General features: G+C 32.9%; 1 protein-coding gene across 2 annotated transcripts in view; it reads right to left on the bottom strand.

The window, feature by feature from the left end:
- UBA6 (ubiquitin like modifier activating enzyme 6) overlaps nucleotides 1-18,713 on the bottom strand; it is a 73,007-nt gene that overhangs the window by 20,902 nt on the left and 33,392 nt on the right. For both annotated transcript variants that reach the window (XM_003931892.3, XM_010342559.2), the window contains exons 9-18: nucleotides 18,023-18,146; nucleotides 16,706-16,809; nucleotides 15,406-15,468; nucleotides 14,651-14,727; nucleotides 13,793-13,859; nucleotides 8,469-8,612; nucleotides 6,715-6,782; nucleotides 5,922-6,000; nucleotides 4,570-4,650; nucleotides 967-1,044 (exon numbers count right to left, since the gene is read on the bottom strand). In XM_003931892.3, coding sequence (XP_003931941.1) covers nucleotides 967-1,044; nucleotides 4,570-4,650; nucleotides 5,922-6,000; nucleotides 6,715-6,782; nucleotides 8,469-8,612; nucleotides 13,793-13,859; nucleotides 14,651-14,727; nucleotides 15,406-15,468; nucleotides 16,706-16,809; nucleotides 18,023-18,146 — 885 coding nt within the window. The remainder of the gene's footprint in view (nucleotides 1-966; nucleotides 1,045-4,569; nucleotides 4,651-5,921; nucleotides 6,001-6,714; nucleotides 6,783-8,468; nucleotides 8,613-13,792; nucleotides 13,860-14,650; nucleotides 14,728-15,405; nucleotides 15,469-16,705; nucleotides 16,810-18,022; nucleotides 18,147-18,713) is intronic.

Raw genomic sequence — 18,713 nt, forward strand, 5'->3', positions numbered from 1 at the left:
TGACTTGTTTCACTTGTTAGTGTTCTAAGTGTACAAACAAATCAAAACTTTGTTAGAACTCAGAAAAATAAGAACAAACAGGCCTTTATAGTTCTTCTCTAAGTAAAATGCACCAAGTTAAGCAAATACACTTTGCAATGTATTTTAGCTCACAACAGACCCTATTACTTTGTCTATAGTATTCGGATAAGCAAGGCAATTAGATTAACTATGACATCTGCTTCAGTTACTTTTTGTTCATGACATTACTAAGCTTAGTTTACTAAGACTGGCAATGAGTTGTTGAACAATAAGGGAAAAAGTTTTTTACAAACATTTCTTTAGGGTAGAAATGGTTTTTCCCTAGGTTGCCAAGGCTGGTCTTGAACTCCTAACCTCAAGCAATCCTCCTGTGTTGTCCTCCCAAAATGGTGGGATTACAGGTGTGAGTTATTGTGCCTGGCTGAAACATTTCTACAGTAAAAGCAAATTTTCTTTACTAAAAATGCATTTTTTCCTGAATTAAATATTTTGGTCTCTATAAAAAAGGAGACTGAGAACAAGCATTATTTTACGATAAAAAGGATGTTAAATAGTCAAACGATCAAAAGAGCACAAAAATTTTAAGTGCTAAACTTTTACCAGATTTATGACGAAGATATAAAAAAGAGTGCCAAATTTGCAAACTATCAAAACCTCAAATCAAAAAATTATTTCTATATACTTAAACATACCTTGGTGATTACAAAATGAAAAAAATACTGCCCATTTCACAACTCAGATTTTAATGTACAAAATCAGTGTAAAAATCAATATTGTGCATTAAATAATTTCACATTTTTCCCTTTTGTCATTACCATTGATAATTTGAAAGATTCTAATAAAATAACACATTAGAATTGTTCAATCACTATTTTCTATTTATTAAAAGGAAACTTTTCTTTTTTATATAATAGATGATTTAAATTTGAAACAATAGCAACATACCTGTATGTGATGAGGACGAAATAGGAACTGTCTATTTAAGTTGGACTTTTCTATCAAGTCAGGATCTGTAACTGTAACCTAATATCAAGAAAATATGGCTGAAATTACATAATAGATAAATTTTAATCTACCTTTCTTTCCTTAGTATGACTAAAAAGCTCCTGACAAATTATTCTAAATTAGTCTGGTTGGTAAAGGTTAAAATGATATAAACATTCCCAAATAGTTACCAATACTACTCTTTTATATTTCATTTAATTGTAATTAATGTTTTACATAGGAGCACATCAAACAAAATAGCCGAAGCCAATTGTAATTCCTGTTCAAAACTTTTTTCTAATTATTCATAACAAAACAAAACAAAACTTTTTAGAACTGTGAAATGGATTAGCTGCAGAGGAGCTAGATCTTCTTTCTAAAGTTATGATATTTACCCTTAATCTCAACTAATTTGGAAAGAATACTTATATGTATCAGTTTGAAAGGGACTCTGGCAAAGCAGAGGCCTACAATCTACTATGTAGCCTGCCTATTTTTGTAAATAAAGTTTTACTGAAACACTGTCATATCATTTAAGAATTTTCTATTGCTGTTTTCATGATCCTAGGGGAAGAACTGAGTAGTTGTGACAGAGATCTTTGGTCTGCAAACCTGAAATCTTTGCTATCTTGTCCTTTAAGAAAAAGTCTGCAGACTTATTCCAAAGGATGCAAGAAAGTAAACAAACTCAAGATAATCTGAAGAGTATTCAAAATGCATTTGTGACTTCGGCATTTTTAAACAATATTTGTGTAGGTGCAGAATGTCTCAGACTGTATTCCACATTTATTTTCTTTTAGTTGATAGTTCCTTGATAGTTTTAATATTTCTGTGTAATTATGTTAGAGAGTGTCTCTTTTAATAGAAAAAAGGTCAATCAGAAAATACCTTTTAACAAAAAAGCTTAATCAGTTCATTGTTCACTGACAATAAGGCTTCTTCCTTCCACCTCTGCTTTTCATTCCCTCTATTTTTGCTTCCTACTGCACTGACCAAGTTCCTTCTGAACACTGAGAATATCTAAACCATTTAATTTGGACCTCTCCAGTTTGCTTTCTATGAGATCAAGTTACACTTAAACTTTTAACCCTCTCACTCTAAGGTTTTTAAAAATCAATGCTTATGTAAATCAATGAATGCTGACAAATGCCTCTGCATACCCTTTATACACTGTCTACACAACCTAACATCTTTCAATAAGAACCAATAAGGGGTAATCTTTCACCATTTTATTTGTTGGCTATCTTTTCTTTGCTCTCCCTCTTAAACTGAGTATGAAAATCTAGGTTAATAGTAATTTTCCCTTACACCATGAAGATATGCTTCCATTATCTTCTATTTATTGCTGATGAAAAATCTGTTATGTAATCTCTTTTTTTAATCTTTGCTTTTGATTTGTTTGGGACTAGTTTATCTTCCAATCTGAAAACACTCATCTTTCTTCAACTCTGGGAACTTTTGTTATTATCTTTGGAATATATTGCTTCTTCTTCCTTATCTTTATCTATGGAAATTCTACTAGATCTCTATTGGACCTTGCAAACCCACTCTCTTTCATTAAAAAAAGATATCTTTCTGCACTACATTCTGGGTATTTATATTTACCTTTGATTTGTCCATTCTCACCTCAGTTATATTTGAATCTTAATATTAGTAATTATACAGAAATTCTTACTTGGCTTGCTGTAAAACTTTCAATGTCATTTTTTTCTGTTTCTAGTCCTCTCTCTCTAATCGTTTTTAACTTTAAAGTTTGTTCTATTTTCTGTAAAGTTTTCTATTATCGGGAGCATGTCTATTACTTATAATTCTTAGGAGATTAATTCTTTTATTTGCCATGGCTGATTCTTGAAGCGGTTCCCTTTCTAGGGAATACTAATTTTTAAATTTAAATTGTGTTTAATGAAGGTTGATTTTTCTGCATAATCCTGAGTGTGCTATTATCATCATGATACAGTTTTACATTTGCTTTAACAGTCTGGAAGTTTTAGTAGATCTAAATTTGTTATATTATTTTCTTTGCTTAAAGTTTTTACATGACGTAATTTTGGACCCCAGATCAGGGTGTGGCACATGCTGTGAGTTTCAATTTCTCATTTGTGACTTCAGTTTTTACTTAACGTTTTGGACAGACATTCAAGACAGAAACACTTGTAAATGGCTTTCAACTCAGGATTTGTTCTTCTGTCTTGGTTCCTAGCATCTGGGAATTTCTCTTTTCAGCTTGGCTACATATGTAAACACTTAAAAAATATAAACTCTTTCACTGCAAATATAATTTACAATGAAAGATTAAATATAGAATTTCCTTTTATCAAACTCTTTCAACCTGCCTAAATGATTTCAAACAGGAACAGATATTCTAAGATATATATTCTGTTTGAAGGACATTCCCAAGGCCCTTTGAAAGATGATTAACCCTAAAGAAATTGCCTACATTTACTAAGCTTTTTAAAAATACTATTGCCCATGTGGCATAACTATTATGAGCCCTCTAAGACAAAAAGATCTGGTTGGTTAATAAGAGTGAAAAAAAAAAAAAAGGTATTTATCTAAGGACTTAAAAAAAATGTATACAGTAAGTCTATGTGTTTGCAGTAGCACAGAAGCCTGTCCACATTAACTTACCTTGTTTTGTTATCTGAAGTCAGTAGGTTTCTTCACTACAGTTCTTTTCCTGACCTTTACATGCTAATGTGCATCATGAATTTCCAAGGAGTTAAAGTATTCAGGTGATTCCTAAACTGATGTAACCAAAGACTTTTTTCTTTTTATATCCCTTTCAAAATCACCAGAAGTAAAAGTGGTTTGTGGAGCAGTATTTAGGACATGTTAATATAAACATGGAACATCTGCCTGTAACTATGATATAATGAATTGGAATAAAAAGCCCACTTTAATAAATTATAAAAGGTGAACTATCATATAAATTTTAGCCATTTAATGAGTCTTCTGTTAGTCACCATGAGAAATCTATGAACTCACTAATGGAAGCTAATTTACATGTTAAAAGGCAAAACAAGCACCAGTGAAATAAATTTCTATTTAAATATATGAAAAGGTTTGCAATTAACTCACATTTAGAGTCTTAAGAATTTAAATTTTACACTGAGATTTGTATTTTTCTCACTACTTTTAATATTTACTAATTGAAACTACAACTGAGTACTCTGCAACTCTGTGATGTTAGCTTCAGTTATCTTAAAGATTTAACAATTAATAAACGACATCTAAAAGAAGTAACAACAACATGTTTTATACTTTGTAAAGCCCTTTCACATTTGATCTTCACAACACCGTTATGAGGTAAGTGGTACAAATGCCAGTTTCACAGTAGTAGAGAAGAAAACTGAGTAAAGAATTAATTTGCTACAAAAGAAAGAGAAGTAATTTGCTATAAGGTAACGTAAGTTTTGAAAAGCAGTCAGAAGGGCATGAGAATCAATTTTTAGTTCAATACTCTATTTTCAAAAATTGATACTTCAGATTTATGTAGTCAAATATAGCTGAAAAAAGGGCAACAACAGAAATATACACTTTTAACTCTCAAGGATTGATTCTTACCATTCCTTTCTCTTTGCTTGTTCCAACACCAAGTAAAGCAAAATTTTTTAGCATTTCACAGCCTATGGCTCCACATCCTACCTATGGAAGAGAAAAACAGTATATATCAGATTAAAATAACTTGATCATTTGTGACTCATTTTACTTTGAAATATTTAACAGGTTTATTTTACCACTGTGTTTCAAAGAAAAAAAAGTATAAACCAAATAAGGAAAAGCATAATTTTATAATTTCTTTAAACAGAAGACATTAAAAAATTCCAAATATATGTCAAACATTGAGCCACTTACGCAAGATCGAAATAAACACAATATAATGTTAGTACATTTTAATAAAAATGATTCCTCCTTTTTGGTTATTTCTCAAAACTCATTTGCTGTATGAAGTTATTCTAAGACTTCTATTATCTAAAATTAATAATACTAGATTCCATATGCATGTAAAAAGTTCAGTAATAGCTCATTTTCAAAACATTACTTTAAAGATGATTACTAAGAATCAGCAGTAATTTTCAGGGCTAATTATAATAACAATAAATAGCAGGAAGAGGACTTTTATGTTATTGGGGAAAATTTCCCTGCCAATGCAGTAAGACAATTAAGAAACACAGATAGGCTGGGTGTGGTGGCTCACGCCTATAATCCCAGTACTTTGGGAGGCTAAGGCGGGCAGGTCACAAGGTCAGGAGTTCAAGACCAGCCTGGCCAATATAGTGAAACCCCATCTCTATTGAAAATACAAAAATTAGTCATGTGTGGTGGTGCGTGCCTGTAGTTCCAGCTACTCAGGAGGCTGAGGGAAAACAATCACTTGAACCCGGAGGCAGAGGTTGCAGTGAGTGGAGATCATGCCACTGCACTCCAGCCTGGGCAAGAGAGAGAGACTCCGTGTCAAAAATAAAAATAAAAATAAAAAATAAATAAAAATTCAGAATACACTTATATATTCCTTCATTTAGAGAAAAAAATTTTTTGAAACCCACCAATTTTCAAACATATTGCTAGAATATAATCTAATGTTCAAAATTATCATACTCATCCTTTTATTTTAAATATATTAGTTAGACCAGAGGATTGAAAACTTTTTCTGTAAAGGGCCAGACAGCAAATAATTTCAGCTCTACAGGCCATATGGTCTCAGAAAGTACTTACTCTGTATTTATTTTTTAGGTTGGTGACACTGTGTATCATCTATAATTACATACAGTATAGGAAAATAATCTAGGACACCAAAATTTTAGCATTTTTAAATTCACTTGTACTTTACATACTTACTCAAATTTGTTTTAAACTTGATGATATATAATAGCAGTTTGAACATACTACTTATTCCCATGATTATTCATACTTACTAAGAAGATATTTAAATTTTGCAGTTTCTGACACAAAGTTTCTCCAATGCAGGCTCTTAACGCATCGTATCTATCTCCCCTGAAAAAAATAACATATACCAAAAAAACAGAAAAGAATAAAAAACATTAAAATTAGTTTCATTGTCATTAATACCAATTTAACGTTGTACTTTAAAATGGAATATTCTTTAAAAGTTTCCCCTAACCAATCTGATGAACTATCTTAATTGAAAAAAAAAAGCCCCCATAAGAAATCCAGTTTTCCTTTTCCACTTGACTTAATAGTCTAAATACAAATAAGTGTAGGTGGCTTTGGTTTGTCTAGAAAAAAAATTTTCTTAAGCCAGAGATTTTTAAGCAAAGTTCTTAGAGAAATCTATGGATGGGGTTTGGAGTTGATAACCCATTTAAAATCAAAGGCAGAAATTTGGGTTATGTTTATTTTAGGGAGAAATTATTCTAAACTTTTCATTCTCAAAAAGACTATGACCCAAAAAAGTAAAGAATGACTTATATAAATAAAGACTGCATGTAGCAGTTTTTTTCCATCTAACATCATTAAGGTATTTTAAATGCTAACTATTCTCACAGCATACAATTTAAAGCTCTGTATTCACTATCAGTAAAGAGATATGATATTATTATGACACTTAAAATGACTCCTAAATAGAGAAAAAACAGCTACATAAGTGATTTAGGAGAAAAGACATATAAAACAAAGGTATGTTTAGACAAAACTTTTAAAAAAAATCTGTTTTCCTCTTATAAAAAGCAAGAGAAATTTCATCATTACCGTGGGAGAAATTCTTCACATTCAGGTTTGCCTAGTGATTCGACAATATCGGCTGCTTCAAGATATAACTTAAAGTAGAAGATTAAAAACATAATTATTATATGTAAAACTTAAATTACTAAAAAAGAAGTTCCTTTATAGTTATTTAATAATCATTAAGGAAAAAATTATTAAAATCTGGCAATTCAGAGTAAAATATTTAAAATATAATTAAAAATACATAATATACATTACTATATTCTCTCATTAAAATAATTGTAAAACCTGAGGTGACCATTAAAAGATACAATTTGATTCATGTCACTAAACATGATGTATTCTAATTTTAAACCAAAGTAAATTTCACCTCCAAATCTATTTTTCATAACTACACAAAAGCTTTGGAAGCCCCCATTCAATTTCAGCTATATTTGTATAAGAAATTTATGACTTTTTGAGAAGAAAGTACTTACTCTGTATTTATTTTTTAGCTTGGATACACTGTATGTCATCTATAATTACACACAGTATAGAAAAATAATCTAGGAAACCAAAATTTCAGCATTTTAAAAAACACCAAAGATAATTAGTTTAAGTTCATGAAGAACAGAATTGAATCTTACTCTCATTTTCATTTAATTAACTTGTGTGGCTAAATTTGAACACAATAAAATGGTTATTTATTTTATTATAACATAGAATCTATATTAACAATTAATTTTTATTATTTCTCATTATGTTAACACAGTTATCTTTGTTTTATTTTGTTTTGTGTGTTTTTTGTTTGTTTGTTTGTTCTGAGACAGAGTCTTGCTCGAGTCTTGCTCTCTCGCCCAGACTGGAGTGCAGTGGTATGATCTCTGCTCACTGGAACCTCCGCCTCCTGGGTTTAAGGGATTATCCTGCCTCAGCATCCCAAGTAGCTGGGATTAAAGGTGTGTGCCACCACACCTGGCTAATTCTTCCTTCGTATTTTTAGTAGAAACGGAGTTTCACTGTGTTAGCCAGGATGGTTTCAATCTCCTGACCTCATGATCCACCAGCTTCAGCCTCCCAAAGTGCTGGTATTACAAGCCTGAGCCACTGTGCTCTGCCTAACAGTTATCTTTAAAGCAGACTTTTCGTAATGTACTTGTATTCTGTGTTAACATGAGGAATTCAGCAGCAAAACGGCATTATGTGAGTACTTTCAAAATATAAAAAAATGATAAATGTTATGTTTAAAATGTTTACAGTATTTTAACAGAGAAAGGGCCTGCAGGCAGTATCTTTTCACACCTTGTGCCAATTATTTCTTCAGGTAAAATAAACGGGGGTTTTTATTCCATCTTGTGATGTTCGTACCCCATGCAAATCTAAAACCTGTACCATTCCCATGTTCTCCACTTTTGTAAGTTTATACCTAGAAAGGGAATCTGAAGAGTCATGATAGTAAAAGATTCCATGGAACAAATTCAAGAGTATTGAGTGTCTGAGAATGCTAAGCTTATGGTACTGGAGAGTAATTACCGATAAGGATAGAACATTCATTCCTTTACTATCACAACTAAGGGAAATACATCTGAGAAGGCAACTTCAAGTTTATCTCAATAACCCTAAAATATCATCTTGTTAATTTCAATCATAGAATCAAGTGTTGGAGGCACACTGCTTGCATCTTTTTCATGCATCAAAAAGTATTTTAGGGTTGCTTTTCTAACATATTAATACTACATTGTAATACATAACACAGTCATTTCATGAGTAAAGAAGTCAACCTTAAAAACAGAACTAACCCACTGACACAAAGGAGAAAATTTTCCTGTCACAGCTTTCAATACTTCTTGGCTGGCAACACCTCCTACTGCTGCAGCAAGTGGGGATAAAAAGCCTTGAGCAGTCCAAGAGAGCCAATGCACAATGTCAGCATTTACATCAGGCTAAAACAAAAGCCATAAAAGATAGTAATATTAACAGCATTTACACAGTACACTTAAAATTTTAATGACTCAATGTTAGAATTAGAACTTCGAAAAAAGCTATTCAATTCCCCTACTTAATAGCTCTAAAAATGTCACAATTTCATGAAAACAGACCCATTTGCATGCTATCTTAAGTAGTGTCTTCCTTTGCTACTGCCTGCCCATTTTTGTTTTTGGACTCTATACGTCACTCTAGGGCATCATTTATAATTAACTCAAATATCTACCATTTATAGTTTTTGTCAAAGAACAGTTCTGTGATGCCAGTCAGGCATTATTTACAAATAAGTAGATTTTTTAAAAAAAGTTTGTTAATAAAAACTACTCTGAGAAAATCCGGAACTAAGATAAATGAAAATAAAATGATCTTAAAAATGATAAGCTATCAGTTTATGTTGGAAGTTGTAAATAAAAACTGCAATGAATAACGACACAATACATTGTCAGAGCTAATGTTTTCAATTACACTAAAAGTTATGTTTCTTAAAATAGAATATTTTCAAGGAAATATTGGAAAACTGAATTTTAGACCTATTGTTTTAGCATAATTTCTTATACATGACAAAGATCTTTTCATGAGCTGTTTTTTCTTTCTCTTCCTATTCTTTAAACATCAGTAATCTTAATTTTTACCCTAAACTTCAAGTTGGCCTAATTAATCTTCTGAAATCCTATATAAAAGAACAGTTCTAATACGTGTAGGAGGGGAAAAAGAAGAGTTTTTATTATACTTTGAAAAGTATTTGTGATACAAAATGGTTACTACTTACTCACTCATCTACCCCTCCATTTCAATTTCCTATATCTCACTATTTACAACTATTGAGCACTAACCTCAAGATCAATTACAATTTAAATTCTGCAGTTTTTTAATGCGGATATTGTTGGTGGTGATAACATTAAAATAATGATAAGAATGATAATAACAGTATAAATGAGTGCTTACCATACCAGGTTGTGTATCAAGTCCTTACATAATCTTCAAAGTAATCTTTATAAATATAATTTCTATTATACAAGTAAGAAAACTGAAACACTGAAAAATTAAGTAACTTATTCAAGATTTTATAGGTAGTAAATGGTGAAGCCAGGATTTGGATACAAAAAGTTCAACTTTATAGGTTTATTCCCACCATTAGGTTATACAGCCTCCCAGGGTTCTTTATTTTTTTTAGTAAACAAATATCTAAATTTTGGGAATTTTTGATTATCCTAGGATAACAACAGCAGCATATATCTAAATTTCCCCACACAATCTCCAGAACACATGCATAACCACAAGAAGAGAAGTAAAACACTAACAGGGCTTCAGTATTATTAGAAAACAGAATATTATAAATTTCAAATTATTTGTAAGCAGAAAGACAGATTGCAAACTCCAACAGAGCTATCTCTGGATTTCACAATGCTACAATCTTAGACAGAGAGCAGAAAAAATGAAGAGATCACAGAAGAGAGTGAAAGGTCTAATGGTAATAAAGCACGGTCCTACAAAAAAGGAAGTCCCACACTAAGTATAGAAAATACTGACGAGAGGTATAAAACTGGCACCTCAGCCTTCAAAGAATGTCATCCTGGGAGAGCAAGTTGTAAGCAAAAGAGGGGAGACATCCTTTAAGAGAAAATGCTAAAGAGAGAGATGATAAGGATTTGGTAAAAATCGAAGAGACCTACAAAACACACTCAAATCTCTCCACCACAAAATAGTCATCCATTAAAAGCTCCTTTGCGGTATCCTAAGAGAAGAAAGTGCTACAAAACTAGGAACCTAAAAAGCACCTAAAACCCTTACCCTGTCCAAAAAGAAAGCACAAAAATGACTCTACTATACAAAGCTAATATAAAAAGAAAACAGAAAACTAGAATCAAAACATTTCAGCTACTGAAAATCTATACCCCCACAACTAACTAAAAGTCAAAGGTAATTTAAGTGAATAAATTACACATTCTTAAAAAGCACTTGGCAATATGGGGGGAAAAACACCTTAAATCAGGACTAAGAACAGAAATGATCTATTCTACCCTTCCAGAAAAGGAAGGTAATAATTAAATAAAACAGCATCTGAATCCACATATCAAAATGAGCTTATGGTGTATGTGGGAAACTTTACTAAATAATCAACTCTGAGATATAATCTGGTAAAACCATTAGATGAAAATGAGGGCGAAACACACAGGATCTTAAAGCAAGTAGACCAGGTTACTTGCAAGAGTACAAAAAATAGGCTGGCATCTTATTTTTCAACAACAAAATCTAAAGCAAGATACTACTGAACAAAGTAGGAGCCCAGAATTTTATGCTTAGCCAAGCTAGCTTTCAAGTATGAAAGCTACAGAAAAAATATGAAACATATAAATACTCAGGGAATACCACAATTCTGAGCTCTTTTTGAGAAACAGACTAAACCTGATTTCAAGACTTAATATAAAAGCCACAGTAAAACAAATAAAGACAGGATGGAGCTGGCAAAAGGACAGAAACACTGTGAAGACAACAGAGTACAGAAATAGACCTATACATGTATGGTCAAGAAATTGTTGACAAAGATGCCATGAAATTTCAATAAAGAATAGCCTTTTCAACTAATGGGCTAGAATAGCTGGACATTCATATACAAAAAAATTAACTTTGATCTATACTTTGTGCAGTGAAGCATGGAAGTGACTTTGGAACTGGAACAAAGAGGCTGAAATAGTTTGGAGGGCTCATAAGAAGATAGAAAGATGTGGGAAAGTTTGAAACTTAACAGTTTTGACCAAAATGCTGATAGTGATATGGATGATGAAGTCTAGGCTGAGGTGGTCTCAGATGGAGATGAGGAACTTCTTGGGAACTAGTATATAAAGGTGACTCTTGTTATACTTTAGCAAAGATACTGGAAGCATTTTGCTTCTGCCCTAGAGATCTGTGGAACTCTGAACTTGAGAGAGATGATTTAGTGTATCTGGCAGAAGAAATGTCTATGCAGCAAAGTGTTCAAGAGGTGACTTGGTTGCTTTTAAAGTATTCAGTTTTATGCATTCGCAAAAAGATGGTTTGGAATTGGAACTTAGGTTTAAAAGAGAAACAGAGCATAAAAGTTTGGAAAATTCAGAGCCTGATGATACAACAGAAAAGAAAAACCCATTTTCTGAGGAGAAATTCAAGTCAGCTGCAGAAATTTGCATTAATAACAAGCAGCCAAATGTTAATTGCCAAGACAAGGGAAAATGCTTCCAGGGCATGTCATAGGTCTTCAAGGCAGCTGTTCACATCACAGCAACTGGAGGACTAAGAGGAAAAAATGGTTTTGTGGACTGGGCCCAGGGCCTTGCTGCTTTGTGCAGTTTCAGGACTTGGTGCCTTGTATCCCAGCTGTGACTAAAATGAGCCAATGGACAGCTCAGGCTGTTGCTTCAGAGGATGCAAGCCCCAATCCTCAGTGGCTTACACATGGTGTTGGGCCTGCGGATGCACAGAAGTCAAGAATCAAGGTTTGGGAACTTCCACCTAGATTTCAGAGGATATATGAAAACACCTTGATGTCCAGGTATAAGTTTGCTGCAAGGGTGGAACTCTCATGGAGAACCTCTTGCTAGGACAGTGCAGAAGGAAAATGTGATGTTGGAGGCCCCAGAGAGAGTCCCCATTGGCATTGCCTAGTGGAGCTGTGTAAAGGGTATCATAGTCCTCCAGACCCCAGAATGGAAGATCCAACAAAAGCTTGAAACATTAATCTGGAAAAGCTGCAACATTCCATGCCAACCCATGAAGATAGCCAGGGGATGAGCTGTGCCCTGCATATCCACAGAAGTGAAGCTGCCCAAGACCATGTGAACTCACCTCTTGCATCAGCATGACCTGGATTTGAGACGTGGTGTCAAAGGAGTTCATTTTGGAATCTTAAGTTTTAATGACTGCCCTATTGGATTTCACACGTGTGTGGGGCCTGTAGCCTCTTTGTTTTGGCCAACTTCCCCCAATTGGAATGGGAGCATTTATCTAACGCTTGTACCCTCTCTGTATCTAGGAAGTAACTAACTTGCTTCTGATTTTGCAGGTTCCTAGCTGAAAGGGACTTGCTTTGCCTCAGATAAGACTTTGGACTTGGACTTCTGGGTTAATGCTGGAATAAGCTTAGATTTGAGGGACTGCTGGAAAGGTGCGACTGTGTTCTGAAATGTGAGGACATGAGATTTAGAAGGCACTGGAATGAAATGATACATTTTGGCTGTGTCCCCACCCAAAATCTCATCTTGAAATGTAATCCCATAATCCCCACATGTCAAGGACAGGGCCACTTGAAGGTAATCAGTGAGTGATGGTGAGTGTGTCTCAAGAGACCTATGTTTTTATAAGGACCTAGCAGTTCCCCTGCTTGCACTCACTTGGTCCTGCCACCTTGTGAAAAAGATGTCTCCTTCTATTTTTTCTCTGCCATGATTGTAAGTTTCCTGAGGCCTCCCCAACCATGCAGAACTGTGAGTCAATTAAACCTCTTCCCTCTATAAATTACCCAGTTTCAGTATTTCTTCATAGCAGTGTGAGAATGGACTAATACACTTCCCTCTCATTTTTATAAAATAAAAACAAAAATTATAGAATCTTCAAATAACTGCATCATGTTTATAGCTGCTTAAATAAAACTGTTGACTAGCAGGCACTGGCATTGTAACACAAAAAAACATTTTATAGGTGACATGCTTAAATCTAAATCTGATATGCAAACTGTGATAAAGAAATGTGAACGTATAGTGCATAAAACAAGTGACTTGTAGGAAAGCTAACATATAAGTTTTAGTGTGTTAACAAATCAAGTAAACCAGAACAGAATAATAAATAATAATAATAATACTAACAATAAAACAGCAGCAGCAGTGATTAGTAATTACTATATGTCACATGGCATTTCTAAGTACTTTACAAAATTAAATCATTTAATGTTCACAATAACCCTATGAAGATAGGTTAAGTCTATTTTATAGATTTATAAACTAAAACAGAACAAAGTGAAAAAAGTTGTCTAATGCCAAAGAGTAGCAAAGCTGGATGTGAAGGATAAAAGAATCCTAATATATAGAGAAGATATAAGGGAATACTAATGTAACACACTTAGGTATTAACAAATATTCTAACAGCCATAACTTTCAATATTCACCTTCTCTTCCAAGGTTTCACTTATAGATGTTGCTAGTTTCAACAGTTCTTCTGAATCTTTTTGGCATCTATAACTCAAAACAGGAAAACCTAACTTTAATTTTCTCAACTGCCACAAACAGTAGAACATACTCAAAATTAAAATTTATGAAATATATAAAACAGTGTGGGATTTTGCCAACAGGTAGCACAAAATGTTTTACTGATTTAAAGATGACTGGCTTATAAATACATTACTTCAAAATCACACTCATATCAGTATATAAAAAAGATTTAGTCTTTTTTTTTTTTTTTTTTTTTTTTTGAGACAGAGTCTCACTCTGTCACTGAGGCTATAGCGCAGTGGTACAATCTTGGCTCACTGCAACCTCTGCCTCCTGGGTTCAAGTGATCAGTGTCTTAGCCCCCACCCCAAGAAGCTGGGATTACAGGCACATGCCACCATGCCCAGTAATTTCTGTGTTTTTAGTTTGCCATGTTGGCCAGGCTGATCTCGAACTCCCAAAAATAAAAAGCAAAAACCTTCTGTAACAGTACTCTTGGTACTGACTTAATAGGGTATAAAGTTAAAAAACAAAAATTACCATGGGTTAATAATTCAGTAATTCTCAGAAATTTTTTGTTTTAAAAACTTTAATTTTTAAAGGGAAAATTGACATTTAGTATGATTCCACTTTTATAAACTGATTTCTCCACTCCCAGTAGGAAAAGGACCAGAGAGTCATAATAAATGTTTACACAGCTTGGCATATCTATTGGTATTGTAATTACAAAGGGCATAGTTACTTTTTAAATTATAATTTCTGAATTACTACTTTTATAAAAAGGAAAATGGATATTTTTAAACATAAAACATTACCCAACGTTTGGCTTGCGATTATATTTCTCCTGAAATTGGTCCAAGGCAAGCATAGCTGTATGAATCTCTAAAGGTGCCTATTGAAAACATTAACAATTGACCAATGTTTACTGAGTGCTTATACGTCCTAGGTACTGTGCTAAACACTTTTAAAACATTATTTAACCATCACAATAAATACATTAGCTTAATACTATTATTAATTCTATGTAACAAATAAGAAAGCTGAAGCTTAGAGAAGATAAATGACTTAAACTCAAGGCCATAAATGATCTAATCCCTTTTCCTTATTAAAATTTGTAAATTTGGAAACTGTTAGTTCTTTATCACAAATACATTTACTGCTACAAAATTACATCCACTGATTTTTTTTTTTTTAATAGAATATATATATATACTCAAAGCTTTTTTTGGTAAGAAATACATATTATGTAAAAGGATATGATTCAGAAAATCTCTTAATAAGATCACCTTTGTACAAGTTATTGAAGTTGTCTTCTAATTATCAAAATTGGGAAATCATCATAAAAGTGAAACTTTTTCCTATTATTTTAACATTTTTTCTATGATACAAATTCCTATTTTTAATCCTCGGGAGTCAACTGCAGATACATGAGTATAACCTCTATTATACTCATATAATAAGGCCCACAGCAAGATATCTACATGGTTATTCCATTTTAACTTTATAATCATTCACTAATTCTCATCTCTCATTCTGCTGCCTCTCTCAAACCTGCAAAGTGTTTATTTACCTCAGGTTTGCTAAAATCCACAATAAGGCACTTTGGATGTTTTATCTGCTTCTCCAGTGGTTCCTGACAGGGGAAAAAAAGAATCATTACTTCAGAGTAAATAAGTGATTTTTTGACAAAATACACTGTTATATGTCAGTGCACTAAAAGCTAGGGTACTCTTCCAGAGGTCTGAGCCGATATGTTTAACTGAAATATAAACTAGCTACAAGTCTTATGACCATACTTAAAAAAAAAAAAAAAAAAGTTAAATGCAACAAAACAACCAGCTCCACATAGTAAATTTGGGAACAATTAGTAAAAATATTTGCATATTAAAAGAAAGCATTATTTTAATTTAAAAGCTACCATATTTTTCTGATACCAGGTTATCAAGACTGATTAAAATCTTCTGTTCTTTGTAAAGAACACAAAGGTAAAACAAAAACCTCCAAAACCACCCCAAAACACCCACCCAATCTAGAATTGAGACATATCCAATTAAAAATTGGAGACAAAGCACAAAGAGATATGCAGAAGCACATCTGTCTAGATATGTGATTTTAATTTATTGTTTTATTCTAACTTTGGCTTTAACAAAACCTTATAAGCAACTAGAGTTGTTAACAGTTCTGGAAAAGGAAAGGCAATTAAGTTAAAATCTTGAGAACTTGTAAGAAAAAACAATGATGTGTTAGCTTATCCTGAGAAGGAGCCCAAAGATTTAAGTAGCAGGTGATACCTTAGCTCCTCGACACTAGTAGTGTCTAGTTTCTCTCTGTTCAGGTATTTATATATGCCTTTCAATGACAATAGCTTTTAGAAATTATCTTACATTCTCAACATATACATTGTTTTGAAATTTATAAAATTAAAAAACCAGGATTAACAAATATAATTTAAATAATTTCATTTTAGAAAATAATACAGCAAAACAACTCTTGCTAAATCTTGAAAATACATTAGTTTTATTTCTTGTTTTAGAAAGTAAATTGTAATAAGTATGATCAACTATTTGATGATTCACAAAGGTATAGTTCCTTTCAGTACTTCAAGTCAGTACCATACCTTTTTATCTCAACTATATGTACATGGTATTCTGGCTATAAAAAATGTGCAAGTTTTTTGTTAATATCCATTTTATCAATTTATTTCATTAGATTAATTCAATTTCCCTCGAAGCTGGTACAAATGAAAAAAGAAAAAAAAAATTTTTGTTCCATCTTTAAACTGTTTGGTTAACTGAATAGTTATTTTATTCCTGTCTCTTCTGCCTTCTTTTTCTGTAAAGAAATGTTTTTTAAGCAGAAAAAATACTTACAAAGAAAAATATTTTAGGAGTCTTAACTTGGACAGCTATGCCTCCATGTAAATATGGTTCCAGTTCTGTAGTGTCACCAATACTAAAAGAAAATGGCGATATCACTAGAAAAAGAAAAATAATCATTACAAAGGGATACAGACATTTAAATTTAAACTCTTATTGTCATAAAAATATTACATCTCAGCTGGGCATGGTGGCTCACACCTGTAATCCCAGCACTTTGGGAAGCCAAGGCAGGCGGATCACAAGGTCAAGATTTTGAGACCGTCCTGGCCAACATGGTGAAACCCCATCTGTACTAAAAATACAAAAATTAGTTGGGCGTGGTGGCAGGCACCTGTAATCCCAGCTACTTGGGAGGCTGAGGCAGGAGAATAGCTTGAAACCAGGAGGTGGAGGTTGCAGTGAGCCAAGATCGTGCCACTGTAGTCCAGCCTGAAGAGAGTGAGACTGTCTCAAAAAAAAAAAAATTATTAATTCTCCCTAATTTAAAAAATTAAGAAGTTTCCAGCATAGTGAGGTTTTTTTGTTTGTTTGTTTTAATGAAGAGCTGGGAGGAGGGTGGAGAACTAGACAGTATTTTTTCTACTGTTAACTCTAGGACTTAAAAATAACCAAGAAAACTTAGAGAAAAAGAATAATGAGGGGTACTCATTATTAGTTATTAAAATATATCATAGGCTGGGAGCAGTGGCTCACGCCTATAATCCCAATACTTTGGGAGGCCGAGGCAGGTGGATCACCTGAGGACTGGAGTTCGAGACCAATCTGACCAACATAGAGAAAACCCATCTCTACTAAAAATACAAAAATCAGCTGGTTGTTGTGGTGGTGCATGCCTGTAATCCCAGCTACTCACATACCTATAGTATGTGATAAAGTTTCCTCCTAAATATCTTAAGATTAAAACTTCTGAGGTCAATTCTCCCTGCCAGCCCTGCTGTATTAGATTTCTTGTAGTTCCTTTAGTTTTGTCTTGCATCTGAGCCTTTTCTGTTTGTCTCTGAATAAATAATTTCTTTTCAACACCTTTCTAAGCCAATGCAACCTTCACATTTTAATCAAGACACCCTGTCCCACTGCTGCTGTCCCAAAACTGGGTAGGTTTCCTTGCTAAGTTTGGAGTTCCCAGAATGCCTATATTCTCTCAATATCATCACTGTTTAACAATGTCTTCACTTGGATTGAGTATTTTGAGGCCAAGAGCTTCAGATCATATCTCTGTAAGCTGACATTCTGTTCCCAACACTAAGTATAGTGTCTGAACTGTACACGTGCTGAATAAGCATAAGTGAACAAAACACATTAACTTACCAGTTATTTGTTGTATAGATCCATTTAAACCTGTCATTCCATTAATTTCTCGAAATGTTAGGAATTGTCCTGTCTCAAGTTTGTGAGGATGATTTTCAAGACAGGTGACAATGCCAGGATTTGCCTAAAAATAAGAGTAACTTATTAAAAAAGAAGTTAATGTATTCATTTTGTACAAATTCAAATGTTAAGCAAAAATGACAAAGTTATCATAAAATCCTCAAAACCAAAATTTCAAGTTATTATTCTATTAGTAAAAGCAAGCCTTTAAAAATCTATCACAAAATACTAGATTAAATTATTACTATTTTTAAAATGAATGCTGAAAATATAATTTCTATGTTTGGTAGGAGATGGGTCGAAGATTCCACAGAAATTATCAAATATTTCACAGATTCAGAAATTACTGTAACTTGTAAAAATCATTCCAAGTTATCTAATAGTTTTAAACTTTGGAAAAAACTGTAGGCATAAATAATAAAAGCATAACACTGAAGATCAAAGAATAAAAACAAGAAGGAGAGAAATCTTTAAAGATAGGAATCTGGTAGTTTACAGCTTGCACAACACTTTAAAAAAATATTGCGTAGCTTGTCAGTTTATTTCCTATAGTATTAACAGCAATGCAGTAAGAATCCATACCATCTTTCGGAATTTATTCTGTGTGTTATTCTCAGGGACAAACTAAAAG

The sequence above is a fragment of the Saimiri boliviensis genome, chromosome 3 (genome assembly GCF_048565385.1).
Source record: "Saimiri boliviensis isolate mSaiBol1 chromosome 3, mSaiBol1.pri, whole genome shotgun sequence".
In the NCBI taxonomy this organism is placed as follows: domain Eukaryota; kingdom Metazoa; phylum Chordata; class Mammalia; order Primates; family Cebidae; genus Saimiri; species Saimiri boliviensis.